This window comes from Callithrix jacchus, chromosome 8, assembly GCF_049354715.1.
Source record: "Callithrix jacchus isolate 240 chromosome 8, calJac240_pri, whole genome shotgun sequence".
Lineage (NCBI taxonomy): Eukaryota > Metazoa > Chordata > Mammalia > Primates > Cebidae > Callithrix > Callithrix jacchus.
Genome location: NC_133509.1, coordinates 139833066 through 139856868, shown reverse-complemented (window position 1 = coordinate 139856868; position 23803 = coordinate 139833066). Strand labels below are relative to the sequence as shown.

At 58.4% G+C, this 23803-nt stretch overlaps 1 protein-coding gene across 1 annotated transcript in view; it reads left to right on the top strand.

Moving 5' to 3' along the window:
* The first annotated feature begins 1052 nt into the window (after positions 1-1052).
* AHNAK2 (AHNAK nucleoprotein 2) overlaps positions 1053-23803 on the top strand; it is a 43896-nt gene continuing 21145 nt past the window's right edge. Inside the window, exons 1-5 of the mRNA XM_035261707.3 lie at positions 1053-1248; positions 21433-21491; positions 21594-21692; positions 22361-22462; positions 23371-23521. Coding sequence (XP_035117598.3) covers positions 1194-1248; positions 21433-21491; positions 21594-21692; positions 22361-22462; positions 23371-23521 — 466 coding nt within the window. The 5' untranslated portion in view covers positions 1053-1193. The remainder of the gene's footprint in view (positions 1249-21432; positions 21492-21593; positions 21693-22360; positions 22463-23370; positions 23522-23803) is intronic.

The following is a 23803-nucleotide window of genomic DNA, read 5'->3' as shown; positions in this document are numbered from 1 at the left end:
TATCCCGAGATCCTCTCACTCCCTCGTTCAGCTGCTTCTGATTCCAGCAGTGCCCCACGGCCAACACACCTAGCCACGTGCGCAGTCTTTCCTCAGCTCTCACCAAACTCAGAAACCCTGCTTGGAGCCTTAGGTGGCACCTCCCACCCACAGGAGCCCCCCAGCAGCCTTGCTGCCCTGCCCCCGCCACTGGGCCTGACTGTGAACCCAGCCCTTTTGCCCTCACTCTCTGCGCGCAGGGTGCTCTGCTCTCTCTCCCTGCACCGCCTGGCTCATGCCTCACCCCTAAGGTCCCAGCTTACGCTGCCAGGAGCCTTCCAGGACCCCCGTTTTCCCGCCCTCAGAGCAGTGCCGCCCTGCAGAAGCCTCATCTTTGCAGGCTTGCCTGTGTCTACACCAGACCCGGAGCCCCTGGGGCAGGGCCAGTGGGGTGCTGGTCGCCGCTGTGTCCTAGGCCCCAGGCTCTTGACAAGAATCAGCAGAAAGGATGACTCTGGGCGGGGTCCTGGCTCCAGGACAGCCCCCAGCGCCAGGCGCTCCCGCCCCAGAGCCCACCCCGCCGCCCTGTCTGGGGCACCCCGTTCCCGCTGCACGCTCTCAGCCGCGTCCTCGCATCTGCCGCCCCAGCCCCTGCAGAATTCTATCCTGTCCACGTGCGTCCAGATCACCTTCGGGGGCGCTCGCGACCACCGTTGTCCCCGCAGACTGCCCCCCACCCCAGCTTGTGACTACAGTGTCTGTCTCCCCGGACTGGGAGGTGAAGACAGCGGCAAGTCCGGGAGCCTCAGTGCGGGGGTCCGGCGGTCCCTTCCTGGCAAGAGTCCAAAGTCGATCCTGCGGACGCTACGGGCGGGTCGGGGACGCGGGGCGGGGCGGGGCCTGGAAAGGAGGGCGGGGCCTGGCCAGGAGGGGCGGGGCCTCGGCGGCGGCAGCCAATGGGCTGAATGAGGCCGGCGGCACCGCCCTCGCGCGCGCTCCGCAGTGGCCGGGCCGGGCTGGGCGGACCCGGGCGGGGTCCCAGCTGAGCCGCCGGGTAGCCGGGTTGTGTCTGCAGTCCGAGGCCGGCCGCCAGCGGCAGCGCAGGCCAGCGGGGCAGAGCGCGGCTCCCGCCCGCCCTCCCGCCCGGTGCGCCGGAGCCGGGACCAGCGACTGGACGCGACGGGCCGCCCGGCCCGCACCGCCCGGCCGCCGCGATGTGCGACTGCTTCCACATGGTGCTGCCCACCTGGCCCGGAGCCCCCGGCAGCGGTGCGCCCCTCCCCGCCTGCAGCCCGCTCCCCTGGGGCGGGTGGGCTCCGCGCGGGGGCGCGCGCCGGGGCGTGTCCGGGGGCGCGCAGTGCGGGCCGTGGGGGCGGGGGCCTCGGGGACTCCGGCGGGACTCGCGCGCGGTTCTGGGCCTCCCCGGGCGCTGGGGTCTCTTCTCCCGTGCCTCGCGTTCTACCTGTCCGCGGCTCTCGGTCCCCGCTCCTCTCCCGGCCTCTGGGGCTGTCCCTGCCGCTCACTTTGTTTCTCGGTAGCTGTCTCTGTCGGTCCCTGTGTCACTCGCGGTCCCTGTCTGTCTCTCCTCGCTCCTGCCCCGCTGCTGGGATGCTGTCTGGTCGAGAAGGAACCTCCTGGGAGGTGCTACCGCGCTCTGGAGCTGGGCTGTTGTCTGCATGGGGTAGAAAGCCGACACCACCGCGACCCAGGGCATCTCACCTGCTTTAGGGGAGAGCAGCTAGGCTGGTCCGGGAGCGTGGGCTCTCGGCTTTGGTCCAGGGCTGCCAGTGTGGTCTGGGCTGCATCTACTGTGTGGCTGTGTGCGGGGTAGCCGGCTAGGTGGAGGCTGTGGCAGGGCTATGCCTGAGTTCTGGAACCTGGTGAGAGGCCTGAATGGGGTCAGAGTCAGGCCACACGGTCCTGCAGTGCTGGGCAAGGGAAAGTGGGTGCTGCCCACTGGCATGTCCCCCAGAGATGGTCATTAGCCTCCCTCTGAGCCGCAGTCTACAGAATGGGTACCTGGTGCTCTTTGTGTGTCCGTCCCCGCACTGGGCCTGGTTCCAGGGCCTGGGTGTCTCAGCATCTTGGAGGGCAGGGCCGGGGGGGGGGGCAGTCCCTTGGGCACTAGGTCTTTGCTGCTGCAGCCTGGCCACACCCAGGGCATTGGCAGCCACTGGCCAGGGGGTTGGGCTGGCCCGCACTGGCGCAGGCTGCACCCTACTCCTTGGGGAAAACAGGTCAGTGGTAACGGTGCCCACGATGCTGCAGGTGCAGAGGGGTGCCCGCGGCCTGGTCATGCCCCTCGCTGCAGCAGGTGCTTCCAAGGCCCCTCCTGTGGCCTGTCTGGTGAGCACCTAGGGTGGGAGGCTCATCTGAAGGGCTCCAGAGCTGGGATGGCCCCACAGCACCAGTTTCACGGGGTCACAGACGGGAGCCCGTGTTTGGGCTCAGCAGTGGGAGGATGATGGCCCTGGTGGGCTGGGGGCCCTCCGCCCCTAGTCTTTCACTTTGGCTGGCCCCGCCCACATCACTGCAGGTGAACCTGGTCAGCGGGAGAAGGGCGGGGCCCCAGGGACATGGGACACTACTCTGCCACCGGCTTCCCAGCACAGCCCTTCCACGCCGCTTCCTCCTCATTCTTGGGCACCCAGAGACTCCCAAGCTGCAGGGTCCAGGACCGTCTCATCCACCCGCTGTCTCCACAGAGCCTGTGCTGGCTTCATGGTTCCCAGGCAGTCCCTCCCTGTGTCCAGCCCACAGAACCATCTGCTCTTAGGGAATAAAGTCAGTGGCGCTCACTGGGACTTTGGCAGGAGAGCTGCAAGGTCAGAGCCCTTGGGAGTTCCGTCCAGTGTGCCAGTTCCCAGGCCCTCCCCAACCCTGTGGCCCAGGAATGTGCATTCCTGACAAGGACCTTGCCACCTACTGCCTTTCCCAGCCTGGATTTGGTCCAGGACTTTTCCACCTGCAGCCCCTTCTCAGCAGGCAGGCCAGAGATGGGCAGACTCTCCCCTGCTCTCGCCTTCCTTTCCTGTCCGGTCCAAACCTGCCCTCTGCCAGCAGCCCCAGGCCCAGCAAGGAGCCATCTCCTCGGCAGCTTTCGCGCCAAGGCTGCCCCCTGGTGGCCGGGCTGGGAACATCCCTCGCAGGGTGGCCTGATCTAGTGGCCCCAAGCCCGACTCCTTCACAGCCCCAGGGAAGGGGACTCTGCCTGGGTGCACCAACCCCACGGAGTGCTGCTGACTGTAACAGCAGCCAGTTCACTCCCAATGGGTGCTGGGTGTCACACCCTTGCCTACTCCAGGGGCAGGCTGGCCCCTTCCGGGAAGCCCCCTGGGAAGGAGCTGCCTCTTCCGGGAAGCCCCCTGGGTTGCTGGGCTCACTCCCAGCTGGGCCCCCGAAAGCTTGGGAGACAGGGAAACCCTCCCCTCGCCTTGGCCCCAGTCCCCGCCCTGCACCTGCTGCACCTGGCTTGGCCTGAGCACCTCCCACAACAACACCCCAAGGAAGCACCACCGTGTTGGGAAGGCCCCCAGTGCAGTGACACCATGTGAGGATGTCTGGGTGGTCTCTCCTCTGGGGTGGGGGCCATGACATGGTTGGGCTCTTTCCCAAGAGAGGTGCAAAGCAGGGCAGCTGTGGAGGTGGTCTTGCTGTTCTGTGCCTCGCTGGTGCTCTCTTCAGGGCCTTGGGGCTGCAAATGTGGGTCAGGACCTTGCATTCGGGGACAGGAATGATTGTGGCTGCCCGTGCTGCTAGCGCCATGCAGACTGGGATGCCGAGTGCCACCCTAGTATCTCCCTGACCAGGTTATCTACCCTGGGGAGGGCTGTGTATTCCCATCCTGCAGATAGGGACACTGAGGCTGGGGACAGCGAGGCCCCTGGGCTCTCAGGGGCCAGAGCAGCACATGGAGCGCTTTGCTCGGTGACCTGCTGTTCTGACAGGTCTGGCTCTGCCCTGCCCCACCAGGGAGGGTGCCGCAGGCAAAGGAGCCCCTCTGTAGCCACCTAGTGGCAGGAACGGGCACTGAGGAGCAGGCGGCACAGGGCATCCTGGACTGTCCCCCTCATCCCCCACTGAGGTGGCCTGTCAGAAGCCACCAAGAGTGATGTCATAAGTGTGTTCCTGACAGCACCGCAGCTCTTTCCCTGCTGGGGAAACTGAAGCTGGACGGCCAGGGAGAAAGGCTGGCTGCCTGCTGGCCTCTGCTCCTGCCCCAAGCCTCAGGCAGTGCCCACCTGGTGCAGCCCAGGGAAGGGGGTGGGGCTCAGAAGTGGACAGGAGAGTCAGGCCCACAGAGCATCTGGCTCCAATGTCCCAGGAGCTTGCTCCCTCCGAGCCTTCTCCATGCCCAGGCAGCTGAGTGCCACTCCCACTTGGGCTCATTGTGGCTGGGCCTACAGTGGGATTGCCTTCATTACCTTCTCTCCATTTCGCCAAGCTCTTCTGTCTTGGGCTGGGCTAGGAGCTGCCTCTTCCGGGAAGCCCCCTGGGTTGCTGGGCTCACTCCCAGCTCTCCCTCTGACCCACTCTGTGTCCTCCCTCTTGTGACACCTATGCTGAAGGTCTCTGTGTTTCAGGCAGCTGGCATCTGCTTAGCTGGGGGCTGGCTTGCCCAGGTGTGGGGAGTATGGGTGCTGGGGAGGAAAGGCCCCAAATCTCCAGCAAGTGGTGAGCACTGGCTGTCTGAGGGTCCCTGCCACCCACTGAAGGAGTAAAACGCCACACTCTTCCAGCTTGGTCTTCTGGCTGGCAGAGGCAGACCCTGCCCTCGGGGATGGTGTGAGGTGTGGGGTGACTCCCCTTCTGTCTGGCTGCTTGTCCATCCATCGATCTAGGTCTCAGAGCCAGCCACCCAGGGACCCCGGGACTGAAGGTCATACCTCAGCAGAGCAAGCATGCACCCAGTGTTCATTCAACAAACGTGAATCGCATTTCTGTGGCCAGTGCAGGCTTAGAGGGCACAGAGGGGCCAGAGAGGGCTCCCTGGAGGGAAACCGGCCCGATGGAGACTAGGACTGCTCATGAAAAGAAGCGGAGGAAGACAGGAGGAGCTTGCAGAGGCCCGGGGCGAGGTCAGGGATCTGCAAGCATTTCCACCCAGTGCCTCTGGGATGGGCTTGGGGAGGATGGAGGGCACAGCGCCAACTGCTGGAGGGAGGGCTTTGTCTTGAGGGCAACGGGGCGCTGGGGAGTCCCTAGGTCTTAGGGCAGTTTTGGTGGGAAGGAACTGCTCCATGCCCCCACGGAGGCCAGGTGAGCCTGGAGGACACACAGGGAGTACAGACCATGCTCCCTGCTCTTCTCCACCTACTCTAAGGGCCGCACTGCGAGCATCGGGGGTGTCTCCTCCGGGCTCCTGCTGCACCCAGCCTGGGCCTCCAGATTACCCTTCATTTTTCTTTTTTTGGAACCCATAGCCGGCCGGGAGCCAAGGCCTTCCTTGCTCGGATAAATATTTAATAGTCAGAAGCACTTTCTAAAATGGAAACGTGGAGCTGGGCCCAGGAGGTGGGGGGGGGGAAGGGCTGGGACGCCCCCCCCCCCGCCCCGCCTCCCCACACCCCGAGAGGCCCGCAGAGGTATTTGCAGCCACCGCCCTCCCCTCCGGCTGCCCGTCCCTGCCCTGCCTGCTCTGCCGCAGAGACTTGCTGACCCAGTGTGTGCTAGTGAGGGTGGGAGTGGCCTGGGGCCTCCTCTCTGCAGAGCCCTTGGGAGGGACTCCTTCCTGCAGGGGTGGTGGTGGGAGGGTAGGCAATCGCGCAGGCTGTTCTGGGCAGGAGTCCGGAAAGGGGTCTCAAGCCACATCCCTGCCTGGACTGGACCCCACCAAGAGTATAGTCAAGCAAGGGCAGCTGGGGGTGCCCGGGACGAAGCAGGGGCAGGACACTTAGGGGAGGCTCACTGGGCTGTGTCCGTGTGAACCCTGAGGCTGGAGGGGCTGTTGGGGTGCTGCCTGGGTGGGCGGGGGGCCCCCGTGACTCAGCCCCACCCCTTTGTTTATGGCTGCAGCCCCCGGTGCTCGGTGCTCGGCCTGCTCCTGCTGCCTGGCAGGCCTGGCTCCTGGGTGAGCCAGCACCGTGGGCTCCTTGGTGACACACGCCCTGAGAATGCCGAGCTTCATGCCTTGGCCTTCTGCCGGCTGATTCAACATCCGCTGCCCTCTGCCCTGCCCCGCCCCGCCAGCAGCCAAGTTCCCATGGCAACTCCTAGGTGGTCCTGGGTCCTGGCAGCTCTGAGCCGGGACTGGCTGTGCAGGGCACATCATGGCACATGCTGGACAGCCTCAGTCTCAGGGTTTATGATGTGGTGGCTCCCCAAATGCCCTGCCCACCGTCCCTCCAGCTGATCGGGCACCTGCCTGACCACTGAGTCCTGTCACATAGTGCCAGGGGTCTGGTATGTGGAGCCCCTGGGAACTGAGGCAGGTGCCTGCTGGGGGTCAAGTGCGGAGTGCGGCTCTCCAGCTCTTACCCTCCGCAGTACAGTGGCCCCGAGACAGAGCCCAGGGCCTCCAGCCTGGCCCCTCCCTTGCTGTGCGTCTGCACGGTGCTCTAGGTCCCCACCGCCAGGGGCTCTGGAGCCAAGGGCTCGGTGCTGACCGCCTGGTGAGGGAGTGAGGCCAGGATCTGAGCTGCGAGGTTGTCCCGGGAGAGCCAGTGGCACGTGCTTGGTCTGGAGCAGGCCCGGGGCAGGGTGTGGCGCGCTCCCCTGGTCTCTGTGTTGGGGGGTGGTGCGCCGGGAGACCCCGGGTCCTAGTTCCAGGGCCTGGCGGACCACGCTGGGCGCACTGCAGCGAGCGTCTTGGAAGCGCTCGTGTGGCCGCTGGGGTGGGGGCTCCAGCAGAGTCTCTCTTGGGAGTCAGTGCTGCGTCTGGTGTGACGGCCCTGCTCTGAGCCTGTGTCCCCTTCCTGTCCCACTGCAGCTGGGCTGAGCCCCTGCATACAGTGCTGACTCAGCCAGCCCTACCCTGCCTGGCAGAGTGTGGGTGTCAGGTGGCAAACAGGTAAACAGCGTTCCCAGGTGAGAGCTGTCTGGGAGTGGAGGGTGTGTCCCGGAGCAGGCCTGGCCAGCTTTCCTGCCTCAGTGTAAATACAGCTGTTTTCTACCTTTGGGACCGTTAGGTTTTTGTGTCAGCCTCTTTAGAGCATTGCAATGGCGGGAGGCCAGGAAGGGTGGCGGGTCTCTGCCTTTCAGAACAGAGGAGCCCCTGGGGCCCCTCCTGCGCCATTTGCCTGCCGATGCCCCTGCCCTGGGGCTGGGACAGAGCCTTTCTTGCCCTTGGAGTCCTCTGGTCTACTTGGGGACCCCTTCTCTCTGTGCCCACCTCAGGCCACCCTGGCATTCCGTGGGGACTCAGCCCCTTCAGCCACACCTTCCCATGCCTTCTGTCCGCTGCTGGGGTCTGGTGCGGGTACAGGCTGTTCCGTTGCTGACCTCCTGGGCGGGTGTGACCCCTCGCTGCCCCTGAGCCCTGGGCTGGGCCTTGGCTGTGCGGGCCTGCTCCAGACTGCCTGTTGGAGGCAGGTCCCCACCTGGGCTATGGGCACAGGACTGGCGCCTGGGATCCCGGGGGGCTCCCAGATGGGTGATCTGGGAGCCGGCACAGATGGGTGAGTGTTGCCGGGTTCTGCTGGCCGCCCAGAGCAAAGAGGAGTGGGGGCCGAGGGCCTGGGGTGCAGCAGGGAGAGGTGACCAGGAGGTGGGCCGGGCGGCTGGAGCTCTGCAGACTGGGGGACTTGGGGTCATGGGGCTTGGGTGTTTCTCAGCTACCACTTGCATCCAAATGACTGGAAAGGATGGAAACCTTGTTTTTAAAAATGCTAGGCCAGTGCGGAGGCTCACGCCTGGAATCCCAGTGCTTTGGGAGGCTAGGCAGAAGGATCATTTGAGCCCAGGAGTTTGAGACTAGCCTGGGCAACATAGGAAGACCCCATCTCTACAAAAAATTTAAAAATTAGCCTAAAAATTTAAATTAAGAATTAAAACCTAGTGGCTCCTGTGTCCACCCCCTGCAGCTGGGCTCCCTTCCCGGTCAGCCCTGGGCGCCTGCCTGCTCGCCTCGGGCATGCTGGTGTGTGCCTGCAGCCCTACCTACTTGGGAGGCCGAGGAGGGAGGATCGCCTGATCCCATGCATATGAGACCAGCCTGGACAATATATAGTAGTATCCCGTCTCTCTAAAAAAATTTTTAAAGTAGCCAGGTGTGGTTGTGTCACCTGGAGCCCCAGCCACTTGGGAGGCTGACACGGGAGGATGGCTTGAGTCCAGGAATTTGAGGCTGCAGTGAGCCATGATTGCACTCCAGCCTGGGCAACAGAGACAGACCCTGTTTCAAAAATGCTGGTTCCGGCTAATTGAGGTGGCGTGTGCCTGTAGTCCCAGCTACTCAGGAGGCCGAGGTGGGAGGACCGCTTGGGCCGAGGAGTTCTGGGCTGTAGTGCGAAATGCCATTCGGGTGTCTGCACTGAGTTCGGCATCAATATGGTGACCTCCCAGGAGCAGGGGACCACCAGGCTGCCTAAGGAGGAGTGAAACGGCCCAGGTGGGAAATGGAGCAGCTCAAAACTCCCGTGCTGCTCAGCAGTGGGATTGCGCTTGTGAAGAGCCACTGCACCCCAGCCTGGGCAGCACAGCAAGACCTTGTCTATGAAGGAGAAATTGCTGCTTTCTGAGCCCCACCACACCCTGCTTGCCAGATACCCTAGTGCTTTGAGGGGTGGGGGCTGCTGTGAGTTGGGCTGAGAGGGCTGAAAGCAACTGAGGTCGGCTGCCCTGGGGCCTCAGGCAGGTGGCAGCTGACCAGGCTCTAAGGTCACTTGCCCAGCCCCCCCCACCCTCCCCAGTCTTGCCCTTAGGCTATGCCTCTCCTCCTCTCTGCCAGCCTCTGTCCTGGCACTCATAGGGAAACTGAGGCACAGGGCTTGTGCCCAGAGCCTGCCTGGGAGGGACCTGCCTCAGGCCTGTGTCTGTCCACACAGCAGGACCTGGCGTCCACTATGGTGCTAGCCAGGCTGGGCTGGCTGTGTGACTCAGAGCGGTCTATTCCTCTTCAGTCAGCTGCTCTGGCTGGGGGGGCACTCGGAGTGGGTGGGGTCCCCAGCTCCACGAAGCTGAGTGAGTGTTGGGGGCTGGTCTGGCTCCCGGCCCATCAAGGGACCCACCCACTCACGCTGATGGGGCGTTTGGGTCCTGGCAGGGCTCAGAGCCAGCCCTAGGAGCAGGCGGAGGCGGGACAATGAGGGGAGGAGCTGTGGAGGAAAGAACCGGGCGTGTCTGGGGGAGGTGGCCAGTTGGGATCTTCACTTCTGGGCCAGTTGGGAGAGCGTCTGTGGCTTCCTTGGTAAGTGGCTCCTGTGCTCACCCCCTGTACCTCGGCCCCCTTCCGGGCAGCCCCGGGCACCTGCCCGCCTCACTGCTTCGTGGGTCTGTGGGGGCCAGGGGGCCTCCAGCAACGGTGGCTAGAGGAACAGAGCTGGGCTGGGCATCCCCCTGACCCACAGCTGATGGACAGGCCAGGGTGTCAGTTCACTGTGGCTCCAGCCAGGGCCATTGGGCTGGGCAGAGATGTCAGGGAGAAAGCCCTGGAGCCCCTTTTCCTGGCTCCTGGCCCCTGAGGTGCAGGTTGAGCCCAGGGAATACAAGGTGTGTGGCAGGACACCGAGCCGTGGGCAGGTAGGGGACAGTGGCTCTTGTTTGCAGGGAGTCTGGGTGTGGGGGAGGTTAATGCCAAGGGCACCTGCATGCAGGGCAGCCACAGGTGTGCAAGTCCCTGAGGAGGGTGTGTGGCCTTCGGAGGAGTCCTCGGATGACCTGTGCTTGTTTGGTACATGGAGGCTGTGGAGGCTGCTTGGTCCCCAAGCCCAGGCCCATTCTCCTGGGGGAGCCTGAGGTGGGCTGTAGGGACCTGGGGCGTTGGGCAGCCCCAGGGTGAGACCCATCACAGGGTCACACTGTCCTGGATGTCTGTGGGGCTGGCCTTTCAGCCCAGGGAAACTGGCTGGGGCTAGCCCACCTGGGATGGGTGGGAGCATGGGGCTGCTCTTTGGCTGCCAAATCCCCTGGAGAGGTGGCTGTTGTGCCACCCCGTGCCATAGTTTCTCCAGGAGCAGAAGGAGATGAACTGGGCCCCCCTGCTGTCTCCCCATTTCCCCCCCACCAGACTTACCAGGAGATCTGACCAGCTCCTTCCCTTTTCCTATGCACTGCCTGCATTAGCATTTATTATGCACCTACTGTGTGCCAGGCTCTGAGTACTTGATGAGCAGGTGTTCCCGGACCAGGGACCAGGAAGCGCCTGGAAGCCACAGCAGGGTGGCCGAGCTTAGTCTGTGAATTTGCCCAGCAGAGAAAATAGCCTGAGAAAGACCGGAGGCAGGAGAGAGCCTGCCTCTCAGTGGCCCAGGCAGGCAGTGAGGGCTGGGGAGGCTGTGGATGTCAGCTGGGCTAGATGGCACCAGGGAGCTATGGAAGGTTGTTTCGGGAGAGGGCTTACCCTCATGTGATTTCTCATGTGAACAGCCTCATGGGTGCAGCTGGGCTGCAGCGGGGAGTGGCTGCTGGGTGTGTGAGGAGCCCAGCTCCCAGGTCTAGGGGACTGAGGCTGGCTCCCCCGCCCCCCTGCCGAAGCCTTGGAGGCAGGCACAGACCCCGGAGCAAGAGCCTAAGCCGGCTCTGCCCGCCTCATCCCAAGAGAGTTATCTCGAGAAGCACTGGGGAGGGGTGGGGGTGCTGCTGAGGAGTCTGTGGGTCTTGTGACAGTCAGCTGGCCTGGCCCTTTCCTCATCAAGTTCCACAACTGGGTGAGGTCCCAGTGCGGCTGGCTGCGTGCTTCTGTGTCTGGGTGGGCACCCGGCTTCCAGCCCGAGGGCAGTGACTCCCACAGGACTCCCACCTCCGTGGCCTGGCTCAGAGCTGTCCATGGGTGTTCAGAGGGAGGAGCCCAGGCCAGACACATAAGAGCACACACGCCCTGAGTACGCACATTCCATGAGCACACGTGTGTGCACACACACCTGCAAGCCTGGGGGGCTGTTCCTCCCACCCAGGACGGACTTCTCTGACCACTAGAGAGCCAGTCGCCTCCTTCCAGCCCCCAGGGCCTTGGAGACTTGGAAATACACCCAACCATGCTTGCCTACCTGGAGGCCAGAGGTGGGGACCGGGGACTGCCAGTGTAGATGCAAACTTGGGTTTTGTTTAAGCAAAGTCCACCTCCTCCGCCCCGGACCTGTTCTGGGCCCTTTAGTACTCTCACTTAGCTGGAGGCTGCTGGGAGTCCTCTGTTTGGACCTGGCTGGAGCAGGCCTGTTGGGGAGCCCCTGCACTCCCCAGCCTGTGTTCCTTCTCCCCTCCTGCCCCCGCCTCCTGCCCAGGATCTGCTCCTCCCCCAAACACACTTCCCCGTGCCCTGCCAGCTCCCGCCCTGCCCCAGAACAGTTCAGTTCTTGGGGAGGCAACTTTTCTGGGCCCGGCCGGTGTCCTCTTCTGCTTTCACTGTGGTACCATCCCCACCCACCCTGGTGCGCGAGGGGCTGACCTGGGTCTTGGGGTCCCTCCCCAGGGTGCAAGTTTGCACCGCAGGAATGTTAATGGTAGTGTTGAGGCCAGGGCACTGGGGGGCCCAGGGAGGCGGGGAAGGGCGTCGGGAAAGATACCAGGTGCCCCCAGCCTGACCAGCTGGGCCTGGCTCAGGCATGTCACTCCACATCTTCCTCTGTGAAGCCGGAGGGTGGGGCCGGCCAAAAGCCACCTCCCCTGGACTCTGGGTCCGAGGCAGGGCTCCCTGAGGACCTCGGTCCTGGGAAGCGGTGCTCTTGGTGGGGGACTGGGATACTGGGGGCCTTCCCCTCTCCCACTGGTGCGGTCCGAGGCTGGTAGCCTGGTCGGGCAGCCTCATCTCGAGGCATGCAGGATTTCCTCCTTCTGTTTGCACCCCTGGGCTAAGCTCCTGCCAGCTCCCCTGTAGTGTAGTTAGAGGGGTCCCCTCTCTGCAGCTGTGTGGCCAGAGAGCTCCATCCCTACTGAGGGCAGTGTAGGAACAGCTGCTCCCAGTGCGGTGGCTGAGGGTGGGGCTGGGGACTGTCTCGAGTGGGCCAACGGCAGGACCAGGCACCAGGCCAGCAGGAACCGGGCTGGTCACGCCTCCTCCTCCTTCCCCCACGCAGGTTCCCAGCAAAGGGTGTGCCCAGGGCCTGCTGTCTACACCCTCCCTCACCAGCCCCAACACTCACAAGACTCCCCTGGAGCAGATTTGGAAGTGCAGCCGGCTGTTGCCAGCTCTGGGGCCGTGGACTGTGGTGCCCACCCTACCCCGCAGGCCCGCGCTCCCCTGCCTGGCGGGTCCCTTCTCCGAGGAGTTGCCTCCTGACCCTGTCTTGGGCTTCACGGCAGCTGTCCCCCACCCCCAACCCATCCAGGCTCCTGCCTACTGGGTGGGGCTTTTTGGCTGGGGAGGCTGCGGAGGGAGGGGGAGGCAGCTGGGTTTCTGGGCAGCCTTAGAACTGAACACCTGCCCCACCCTGAGTGCTGAAGCAGGTCCCCTCCCTTCTCATGACCGCAGCTCCACCTGCTGGCAGCGGAGCAGCTGTGAGCCAGGTGACCCAGGGACCCTCCTCTGCTCCTAGCCCCGCTGGGTAAGGACGGGCTGGGGGAGTTGCCACAGCTCCACCCCTACTGGCTGGGTCCCCTTGGGTAAGTGCTCTCCTCTCCCAGCCTCAGTTTTCTCATTTGTTACCCACCTTGGGGATTGAGGGGTCTGGGCAGAGTAGGGAGGGAAACAGGCCAGAGAGTGGCTTACCTGCCATGGCCCTTGGCTTAGCGGTGGGCAGGCTCTGGCCAGATTCCTGTCCCCTTCCTCAGTACAGCTCCGTCCCACCAATTTGCTGTGGGTCTGGTGTGGCTGGATTTCCAGGCAGCTCCAGAGGGGCCAGGCAGCCTCAGCTGGTGGTCCCTCAGGGTTGGGGGGGCACTGGGGTGCCCTGGCAGGGCCACGTGGAGGGAGTCAGGGGGCAGGTGGGCAGGGAGTGGAGGCAGCCATTTGGGAGGCAGAGTGGTGGGGCTGGCCAGCTTCTGTCTGTGTAGGTTGGGGGAGCAGCAGGGGCCTGTCAGGTGGTGGGCAGTGTCTGCATGCCCAGGTGAATGAGATGGGCCGAGGGGGCCAGGACAGGGCTATGCAGAAGGGAGACAGCCTTGCCCCTTTACTGCCTGGTTATGGAGAAGGGGCCTGTGGGGGAGACTGTGTCGTGGAGTTGCCAGGGGTACAATTCTTGGGCTGATACCTTGCCCAAGGCCGGCTTGTCGGGTGGACGAAAAGGGGGTTGTGGCTCTCCTGGGTGGTCATGGAGGCCAGGGGTCTGGGCTTGGCCATCTGAGCAGTAGGAAGGCGGGGACGGGATGATGTGGGGATGAATTCTGATGCCTCCTGGCACCGGCCTAGCCCTGCCTGCCCTCACCTCCTGCCCTCCTCTTCCCTCTCTTGATAGAACCTCCTCCGGGAGACACCATCCCCCAGCCCTGCCAGGCCTGAGACCAGAGCCAGAGGGGGCCTAGGCTGTGAGCCATTTTGCAGAAGGGCAAGGAAAGGCCCATGAAGCAGCGAGGGCGGAGGCGCCCTTGGGATGAGCAGGCGTGGCCCTGGGGGTGCTTCTGGGGGAGCAGTGTCAGGGCGGGCAGGGTGGCGCACGTATCCACGGGAATGAAAGCTCGGGGGAGATGAGCTTGCTCAGGGCAACACAGTACATTGGCCAGAGAGCAGCAGCCAGACCTAGACTCCTGTTGGGATTGGGCCTCCCCATTTCCCCCTCGTGGGACCGAACCCAAGGCCAGGACGCCTACTGCAGGGGACAGGGGGACATGCTCCCTCCCAATCTGGGTCCTTAGGTCTGAGCCCTGCTGGTTACCAGCCGTGCGTCACTGCTGGGGGAGGCCCTGGAGCCCAAGCCAGGGTGCCAGAGTTGGAAGTTGGCGTAAGATTGGTACTGTTTCTTCTTGGAATATTTAGAGTATAATTTGGAGTGGGGGTTGGGTCTCGACTTCTTTTTGTGCGACGGTTTTAAATAAGGGGTTTGATTTTTAAGTCGCAAAATCAAACTATTGCAAAACTATTGGCATCATCGTCAGGGGTGTCCTCTTTCAGCCTTCCTGGGCCGCACTGGAAGAACTGTCTTGGGCCGCACATAAAGTACATCAATGACAGCTGGTGAGCTAAAAGAAAAAATTGCAAAAGAATAGTATAATGTTTTAGGGAAGTTTGGGAATCTGTGTTGAGCCACCTTCGAAGCTGTCCCGGGCTGCATTCGGCCTGTGGGCCACGGCTTGGACGAGTTTGGTTCTTCCTGTGAGTTCTTTAGGAATATATCCAATTGGTCTAAACTGTCAGATTTATCAGCGTAAAGTTTATGACTGTCTTTTATTTTTTGTGGAATTCTAAAATGTTTTTATGGAGAAAGGGTACAAACCGTGGCACGCCCAAGTCACTAGTCCTCTGGTCGGGGAGTAGACCCCGCTGTCTGCCTGCTTCCCTGGGGACTCCAGCCCTGGGCCTGGCTGGGACCTGCGTGTGGTGGGCTCCCCGGTGAGGTGCTGCTCATATTTAGCTTCTTTACGTCAACCTCGTGCTTGTGAACGTCACCCATGACACACACGGGCATAGTTTACACCGTTCGCCGCTCCACTGGACAAATACCTCACTTTGTTTTTTATTCTACTGTTGATGGACATTTGAATCTCTGGTTTGGGGGCTGCAAGTTATACTGAGATGGAAGTTCCTGCAGCCATCTTTTGAGGAACATCCGTGTGCATATTCCTTGGCCCTGGGCCACAGGGTAAGGCGTGTCGGGCTTCGATAGACTCTACCAGTCTGTGTCCAAGTGGCTGTGCCCGCTCACCCCCACCCACACCAGGACAGAGTTCCGGCTGCCCCAGGCCTTGTCCCAGATGGCCCGCCTTGGCTTTTCCATTTCAGCCATTCTCCTGGGAGCAGGCGGCACCTTGTGGTTTCGGTGGCACTGCCCAGATGACTAGAGAGGCTGGCCATCTTCCCATATGCTAATCGGCTGGTTGAACATTCTCTTCCATCAGCTACCTTTCCAGTGTTTTCTTGTCCATGTTTCTTTTTTTTAAATTTAAGTTTCTTTTTTTTTTTTTTGAGACGGAGTGTCGCTCTTGTTACCCAGGCTGGAGTGCGATGGCACGACCTCGGCTCACCGCAACCTCCGCCTCCTGGGTTCAGGCAATTCTCCTGCCTCAGCCTCCCAAGCAGCTGGGATTACAGGCACGCGCCACCATGCCCAGCTAATTTTTTTGTATCTTTAGTAGAGATGGGGTTTCACCATGTTGACCAGGATGGTCTCGATCTCTTGACCTTGTGATCTACCCACCTTGGCCTCCCAAAGTGCTGGGATTATAGGCGTGAGCCACCGCGCCCGGCCATCTTGTCCACGTTTCTATTGGGTTGTTTGCCTTTTGGTTTCTAAGCACTCTTTGTGCATTCTGGGTTGGAGGCCTTTGCTTGGTAAATGTACTGCAGCTATCTGTGGCTTGGACACACATATCTGCAACTCATCCATTTCATGTCCTCTGGATAAATACCCAGTAGTGGGATTGCCAGATCATATGGTAGTTCTATTTTTTTTCGGAACTGAGTCTCACTCTGTCACCAGGCTGGAGTGCAGTGGTGCGATCTCGGCTGACTGCAACCTCTGTCTCCTGAGTTCAAGTGATTCGCCTGCTTCAGCCTCCCGAGTAGCTGGGATTACAGGTGTGCAGCCACATGCCCAGCTAATTCTTGTATTTTTAGTAGAGATGGGATTTCACCATGTTGGCCAGGATGGTCTCGATCTTTTGACCTTGTGATCCATCCGCCTTGGCCTCCCAAAGTGCTGACATTACAGGTGTGAGCCACCGCGCCCGGCTGCTAGTTCTATTTTGAATTTTTTGAGGAAACTATTGTGTTTCTATCATGGCTATACTCATCTCCATTTCACGCCCCTAGTAATTGGTGTCTTTTGATGAACAGAAGCTCTTAATTCTAACATAGACCAGTAACTGGCATTTTTTTTGTGTTCTGTTTAAGAATTTTCCCCCTACTCCAAAAGTAATTTATATTTATTTTCTAGAAACTTTATTGTTAAACCTTTAACTTGGTATCTATAATCCACATGAAATTAATTTTCTGTGGCTGAGATGGGATGAAGATCAGCATTTTTCCAGATGGGTATCCAATGGACCCCAGGCCACTTATTAAAAAGATCATCACGGCTCTATGTGTGTGTGTCTGTTTCTGGGACCTCTGTTCTGTTCCACTGGTTTTGATTTGCATTTCCCTGATGACTAAAAATGTTGGCCATCTTTTCTTTTTTTTTTTTTTTTTTTTTTCGGATGGAGTCTTGCTTTGTCCCCAGGCTGGAGTGCAGTGGCGCAATCTCGGCTCACTGCAACCTCCGCCTCCTGGGTTCAATCAATTCTTCCACCTGGGATTACAGGCACGCGCCACCACGCCCGGCTGATTTTTGTGTTTTTAGTAGAGACGGGGTTTCACCATGTTGGCCAGGATGGTCTCGATCTCTTGACCTCGTGATCCGCCGCCTCGCCCTCCCAAGGAGCTGGGATTACAGGCGTGAGCCACCGCGCCCGGCCATCTTTCCTTGTGCTTATCGGACATTCATGCATTTTCTTTAGTGAGATGTCTGTTCACGTCTTCTGACCATTTCTCATTGAGTTTTTTGTGTTCTGTTGAGCTGTCCTTTGCCAGGTGCATTCATTGCCTTTTCATTTTCTGAGGAAGAGGAAGGCTCTTCAGACCATTGTTTTACATCAGGACAACTCTGACCCGTTTCCCTTTTATGACTGGTATCTTCTGTATCCTAATTGCCGACCTCAATGTGGTAAAGACGGTCTCTTCTGTCTTCTTCTAGAAGTTTTAGAGCTTTAGGTTTTACATTTGCCTCTATGATTCACTTCAAGTTCATTTTCACGAGTGACGGGACGGAGGGGTCCAGGTTGATTGGTTTCCCAGTTAAGAACCAGCTGTTCAGGACCGTTTGGTGACTTTGCTTTCCATTGGAACAGCTGGGCTGCTTTTACGGGAATGTGGCCGCGCATGACGGCTCACACCTGTAATCCCGGCACTTCGGGAGGCCAAGGTGGGTGGATAACTGGAGGTTAGGAGTTCAAGAAAGACCAGACCAGCCTGGGCAACATGGTGAAACCCCATCTCTACTAAAAGTACAAAAAAAAAAAAAATTAGCCAGGCATGATGGCGCATGCCTGTAATCCCAGCTACTTGGGAGGCCGAGGCACAAGAAACGCTGGAACGTAGGAGGCAGAGGTTGCAGTGAGCTGAGGTTGTGCCACTGCATTCCATCGTGAGCAACACGGTGAGACACTGTCTCGGAGCAAAACAAACAGCACAGGGTTAATTGGCCGTGTAAAGTGTGGGCCTGTCTGGACTTGGTTTTCTGTTTACTGGTTTGTGTTTCTGCCACACTCTCTCGAGTCCGTCGGTCAGAGAAGAGACCTAGGATGATTGAAACGGTTTTAAATGTGTTGAGACAGGTTTCTGAGCCAGCCTGGGGTCTGCCTCTGATTGTCCCCTGTGCACCTGAGAGCGGCATGCACCGGCTGCTGTCAGGAGTTCTCTGAGTGCCGATTTGGTCTCGTTGGTTGATGGGCGCTGCGAGTGTTCTGTGTCTTCCCCTGTTCTACTTTGTAAGGCCGTCATTTCCCGAGACTGTTAAAATCTCCCATTGTATAATAATTGTGGTTTATTTTTTCTTTCAGTTTTGCCGGTTTTTACTTCAGTGTTTTAAAAGAGAAATCTAGATATTTTTTGTTTGTTTGGTGTTTGAGACAGCGTCTTGCTCTGTCACCTCGGCTGGAGTGCAGTGACATGATCTCGGCTCACTGCAGCCTCCACCTCCTGGCTCAAGCAGTCCTCCCACCTCGGCCTCCTGAGTAGCTGGGACTACAGATGTGCACCACCATGCGTGGCTATTTTCTAGAGATGAGGTCTCGCTGTGTTGCCCAGGCTGGTCTCAAACTCCTGGCCTCAAGTGATCTCGTAAAGTGTTGGGATTATAGGCACAAGGCCCTGCACCCCAGGCTGGCTTGGCAGGTGGAGGAAACGGAGGTTGTGGCTCTCCTGGGGGGTCATGGAGGCCAGGGGTCTGGGCCTGGCCACCTGAGCAGCAGCCTAGAGTTCCGGTTTAGCTCCACTACTGGCTTGTCACCTGTACATCTTTCTATTTTTTTAATGGTTGCTTTATGATTTATACTCTGAATGTCTGACTTATTACGGTTTACCTTCAGGTAGGATGGTCCTACTTCAAAAGCTGCACAACAGCAGCCTCTGCACTCCATCCCCATCCTGTCATATGGGTTACTTCTGTGTTTGTAAAATTCTAAAATACATTTTATTTTATTTATTATTAATTTTTTGGCCACAGAGTCTTGCTCTGTTGCTGAGGCTGGAGTGCAGTGGAACGATCTCAGTTCACTGCAACCTCCGCCTCCTGGTTTCTAGATTCTCGTGCCTCAGCTTCTTGAGTAGCAGGGATTACAGGCGTTCACCACCACGCCTGGCTAATTTTTGTATTTTTAGTAGAGACGGGGTTTCACCATGTTGGCCAGGCTGCTCCTGAACTCCTGACCTCAAGTGATCTGCCCGCCTCAGCCTCCCAAAGTGCTGGGATTACGGCTGGGATTGCCTGACTTAATTTTTGTTTTATACAGTTAATTACCTTTTCTTTTACAGTTTCATTGAGGTATAATTTATAAACCATAGAACCTACCCATTGTAAATGAACAATTCAACCATTTTGCTAACCTTATAGAGTTGTGCAAACCTCACCACAATCCCGCTCGTAGCCCCAAGCAATGCCAGCTTAATTCTGGTAAATCATAGAAACTTCGATCCAAGATACAGTTGTCTCTTAGCATCCGTGGGGGTTGCTTCCAGGACCTCCCTTGCATCCCAAATTCGTGGATGCTCAAGTGCCTTCTACAAAACAACGCAGTGTTTGTGGAGAACCTACCCATACCCTCCCCATGCTTTGCATCACCTCTAGATTACTCATAATGTGTAAGACAACTGAGATGCTTTGTGAATAGTTGGCAATACTGTATTATTTAGCGAGTAATGACAATAAAAATCTGTGTGTGTTCAGTACAGATGCAATTAGGGAGAATATTTTTGACCCAGGGTTCATTGACTCAGCAGACAGAACCCACGGATCTGAAGGGCGAACTGTGCCCTCTCCTCCCGCTCCTTTTTACCAGTACGGTCACGTCTATGCTGCATCTGTGTACGTTAGAATCCCAGCAACACGGTGTTAGAATTGCTGCCTTGTGTAAGTGGTTCGCAGACTATTGCCTGTCTTCCCAAGCCAGCCTCCGTTATGCTTTCTAAGCTCTGTTGAAACAGTTATGCTCATTCATCTACACAGCATCTATCATCCATAGCCGCTTCTGTGCGATGGCTGCGGAGTTATAACAGAGGTCATGTGCTCTGTTAAGCTTAAAGTATTTGCTACATGGTCTTTTGCAAGAAAAGTTTGTCAGTCCTTGCTTTGTACAATCCTTTTTTTTTTTTTTCTTTTGAGAGAGTTTTCACTCTGGCTGCCCAGGCTGGAATGCAGTGGCACAATCTTGGCTCATTACAACCTCCACCTCCTGGGTTGAAGCGATTCTCCTGCCTCAGCCCCCCAAGTAGCTGGGATTACAGGCACCTGCCACCACGCCTGGCTAATTTTTTGTATTTAGTAGAGACAGGGTTTCACCATGTTAGTCAGGCTGGTCTCAAACTCCAGACCTCAGGTGATCCACCCACCTCGGCCTCCCAAAGTGCTGGGATTACAGGTGTGAGCCACTGTGCCTGGCCACAATCCTATGTCTTTAAAAGAAATAAAATGAGGACAATATATATTCATAGTCTTTTGTATTTACCTACATAGTTGCCATTTTCGGCCTTCTTCATTTCTTCTGTGCATTGGGCTAGTGTCTAGTATCAGTTCCTTTAAGGCTAAAGGACCCCGTTAGTATTTCTTGCAAGGCAGATTTGCTAGCAATGACATTTCCGAGTCTTTGTTCATTTGGGAATGCCTTAATTTTGCTTTTTTAATTTAAGTTTTTATTTTTTTGAGACAGAGTCTTGCTCTGCCTGGCTGGAGTGAAGTGTGCAATCAGAGCTCACGGTAGCCTCAACCTCTCAGGCTTAAGCTCTCCTCCTGCCTCGGCCTCCTGAGCAGCTGGGACTACGGGCGTGCACCACCATGCCCCACTAATAAAAGGATTTTTTGTAGAGATCTTACTATATTGCTCGGGCTGGTCATGAATTTCTGGGCTCAAGCAATCCTCCCACCTCAGTATCCCAAAGTGCTGGGATTACGGGCATAAGCCATCATGCCCAGACTATTTTGCCTTTATTTTTGAGAGATAGGTTGCTTGATGTCAAATCCTTTCTTGACAACGCTTTTCCAGCCCTGAGTAGATCATCCCACTTTATTCCAGCTTCCGTGGTTTTGATACGATTCAAGTGTTAGTTGTGTTTTTGTGCCCTTGTTATGTGATGGGTCCCTTTCCCTTACGCATTTTGACGATGGCGTCTGGGTGTGGATCTCTGGTTTTCTCCTGCCCGGGTTTGGTCGAGCCTCTTGGATTCTGTAGGTTGTTCTCAGCCGTCGCCTCAGCTCTCTCTCTGCGTCTTCATCTGTGGTTAATGCTCCACAGATCTCTGAGGCTGTTTGTCTTCATCCAACCTTCCCCCGACCACTGCTTTTCCAGTTGGTTAGTTTATATTAATCTACAAGCTGATGCTTTTTCTAGTGTCTCAGTGCTGTTGGTGAACCCCAGTAGCAAGTTTTCAACTCCAGGATTTTTGCTTGCCTTTAAAAAAATAAGTTCTATTTCTTTATGGGATTCTCTCTTCGCCGACCCACTGTTAACATATTTTCCATTGATTTTTAACACATGATTGTGTTTGTGTGTTTTGAACACGTTTTTAATAGTTTCTCTGGAGTCTGTGTTAAAGCCGGCACGGGCGGACGTTTAGAGACGCTTTCTTTCTCGGTACGGTTCACACATCCGTTTCTTTGTGTGATTTGAAATTTTTGCTGGCTGCTGGACATTTTAGACCATATTCTAGGACTCCGGATTCTGATCCTCCCAGGGGGTGGTCATACAACAATAGACACCTTGTGTTTGTTTAGTGACTTTCTCGGACTAAATCTGTCCCAACTTGAAACGAGTCCAGTCTCGATTCACGGCTGCCTGACCTGACGCCACAGCCTCTCCAGCCCAGTGGCTATAGATCTTCCCCAGCCCTGAATTTTCTCTCAGATCCAGTGTCCAGGACAGGACTATGCCACCTTGACAGTGCACATGTGCCCCCCCCCGGGCCCCCTTCTGCTCCCCTAGCCTGCTTGTCCCCACTGACAGCCACTCTCTCTTCAGTGTCCGGCCGACAGCTGCAGCCTGGGGAGCCAGATGCAGAAACGGAAGATGACCGCTCTGTAAGTGACAGCAGGGGGCGTGTCCTCCTCACTCCCCACCTCCGCACTCCCCGGGCCCTGGGAGAGCCAAGTGGCAAAGGTAACTGGATTCTCTCCCATCAGGTGACTGAGGGGCCTGCGGATGAGGTCATTCGACCACGGCCACAGGGGTCTTCACCTGTCTACGAATACTCGACTGAGGCTGCTGACTTTGGACTCCAGGTGAGCCTACTGGGTAGAACCCCACAGGCACCCAGGTCTCCTCCTGCATTGTCCTGTGTGGGCAACTCACACACGTCTGTGCAGCCCTGCTGTCCTGACCCACTGCCCAGTGGGCCACACTCCTCTCAGACTCCTCTGTGCCCTGGGGATCCCTCCCTGCCAGGACACAGTGGGATGGAGGTGCCCTGCAGTTCTCGTGAGCATGCGTGTGGGCTGATGGGGAGCAGACTTCATGAATCTGTTTCAGGGGCACATGGTGTGTGCATATGTGCACCTGTGTCACACACTCATGCTGTCTTTGGGTAGCCCCATGGCTACCTCTGGAGATGAGGACTCAGGGAAGGGATCAGAGGAGGCATGTCTAGGAAAGGATTCATTTTTGTACTTGAATTTCTTATCTCCCTCCATACAAAACTCCAGTTGCCGTGGGGCTTCCCTGCGGGAGCTGTGGGCTCTGGGCTGGGCCCTGTCAGGAAGCGGGACGGCCAACAGTTGCCTTCTCTCTGTGGATGTGCCCGGAAGAACTCGGCTCCCTCTGCACACAGCTGCATGTTGGAGGTTCTGGGCCCCTCTGAAGGGAGGGCTCCTGGTCTGGTGCCAGCCTACCCGTGCCCCTCCCTGTCCCTGAGCTGGGGCTGGTGCCTAACTTGCAACGCTTATGGCTGCAGGAAGACGCCCCCGGCAGGCAAGGTTCCTCTGGGAGACGGAGATCCTGGTGGAAGCGGGATTCAGGGGACTCACGGACATTTTTCAGGATGAGTCGTCCAGAGGTGGGTATAGCAGGGGCTGAGGGTCACAGAGGTGTGTCTGTCCACAAGGGATCCAGCCAGGGAGTCTGAGTTCAGAGCAGGCAGGGGAGGAGCAAGGAAGCTGGCAGTGTGCCCCATACCTTGAGGAGGGGTGTTCTTGTCCCCCTCGTCAGGCCTGGGGAAGGGCAGGGTCTCCAGAAGGCTGAATCTTGTCCTGACCTTCCCCTCCACCCCTTCCTGGTGTACAGTTTGATGCACAGCCAAGTTCCCGGCCAGGTAGTCCTGGCTGTGCCGACCTCAGTTTTCTCCGCTGTACAATGACGTCTGTTGCATATTCAAGCTGTGGGGCTGGAAGGGCCAGGCAGCTCCCAGGCCATGTAGCCGTGTGCCAGACTCTGCTAGCACCCAGTGATGAGGACACTCTGCCTCTAAAGCAACTGGTTTTGTCCTTGGAGGCCCCAGACGTCCAAGAGCTCTGCAGGACACAGGCCCTGTCCCAGGCCCAGCAGGCTGTGCCCAACGTCCTGCGTTTTCCTTGGCTTGTGTGCCCTGCACACAGTCGGTGCTTTCTGTGTTTGTGAAGAATGCGTGAAGAAACTGAAAAAGGGAACCTTTGGCCACAGAAAAAGCAGAAGCCATTCCTCCCTGCTCCTGGTGCCTTGCTGGGCCTGGTGGCGTGGACAGGCTGTGCCTAAGTCCTGGCAGTCTGGGGTGGGGACAAGAGTTCTGGCAGGCTGTAGCTGGCTCCCTCCAGGGCTCAGACACAGCTCCCTGAGCCCACCCGGTGGGTGCCCCACCCTGCTGTCTGTTGTCCAGGCTGACGGGCAGGACGGTGGGGAACCTGTCCTTGGGAGACACAGGCCCGGTCAAGGATGCCTATGGTGGGCCTGACATATGGTCACCATGGCCATGATGTGCTTCTGTTCCAGTCTGTGCAGCAGGCAACAGAGGTGACACTGAAGACAGAGGCAGAGACAGGAGCCAGTGGCTACAGTGTCACAGGCGGCGGGGACCAGGGGATCTTCGTCAAACAAGTACTGAAGGACTCCTCGGCCGCCAAGCTTTTCAACTTGAGAGAAGGTGCCATGGCAGCTCCATCTCTGAGGTCCCTATTCTCCCTACCAGGACGGGCGGGACTTGGAGGGGGACATTAAGGGGATAGGAGCCACACCTGGAGCTTAGGATGACCCCCTCGTGTCTCTGCTCAGCCACTTGAGGCTGGGATCACCCACTGCGTCTGGTAAAAAGGAGGACCCCATGCACCTTCCCTGTGCCTGAGGCACTCAGTCGGGGACTGGTAGGGCAGACTCAGTGGGATCTCCCCTATTCATGCCCTTGGGGCCCTTCTCCCTGGCCAAGGCA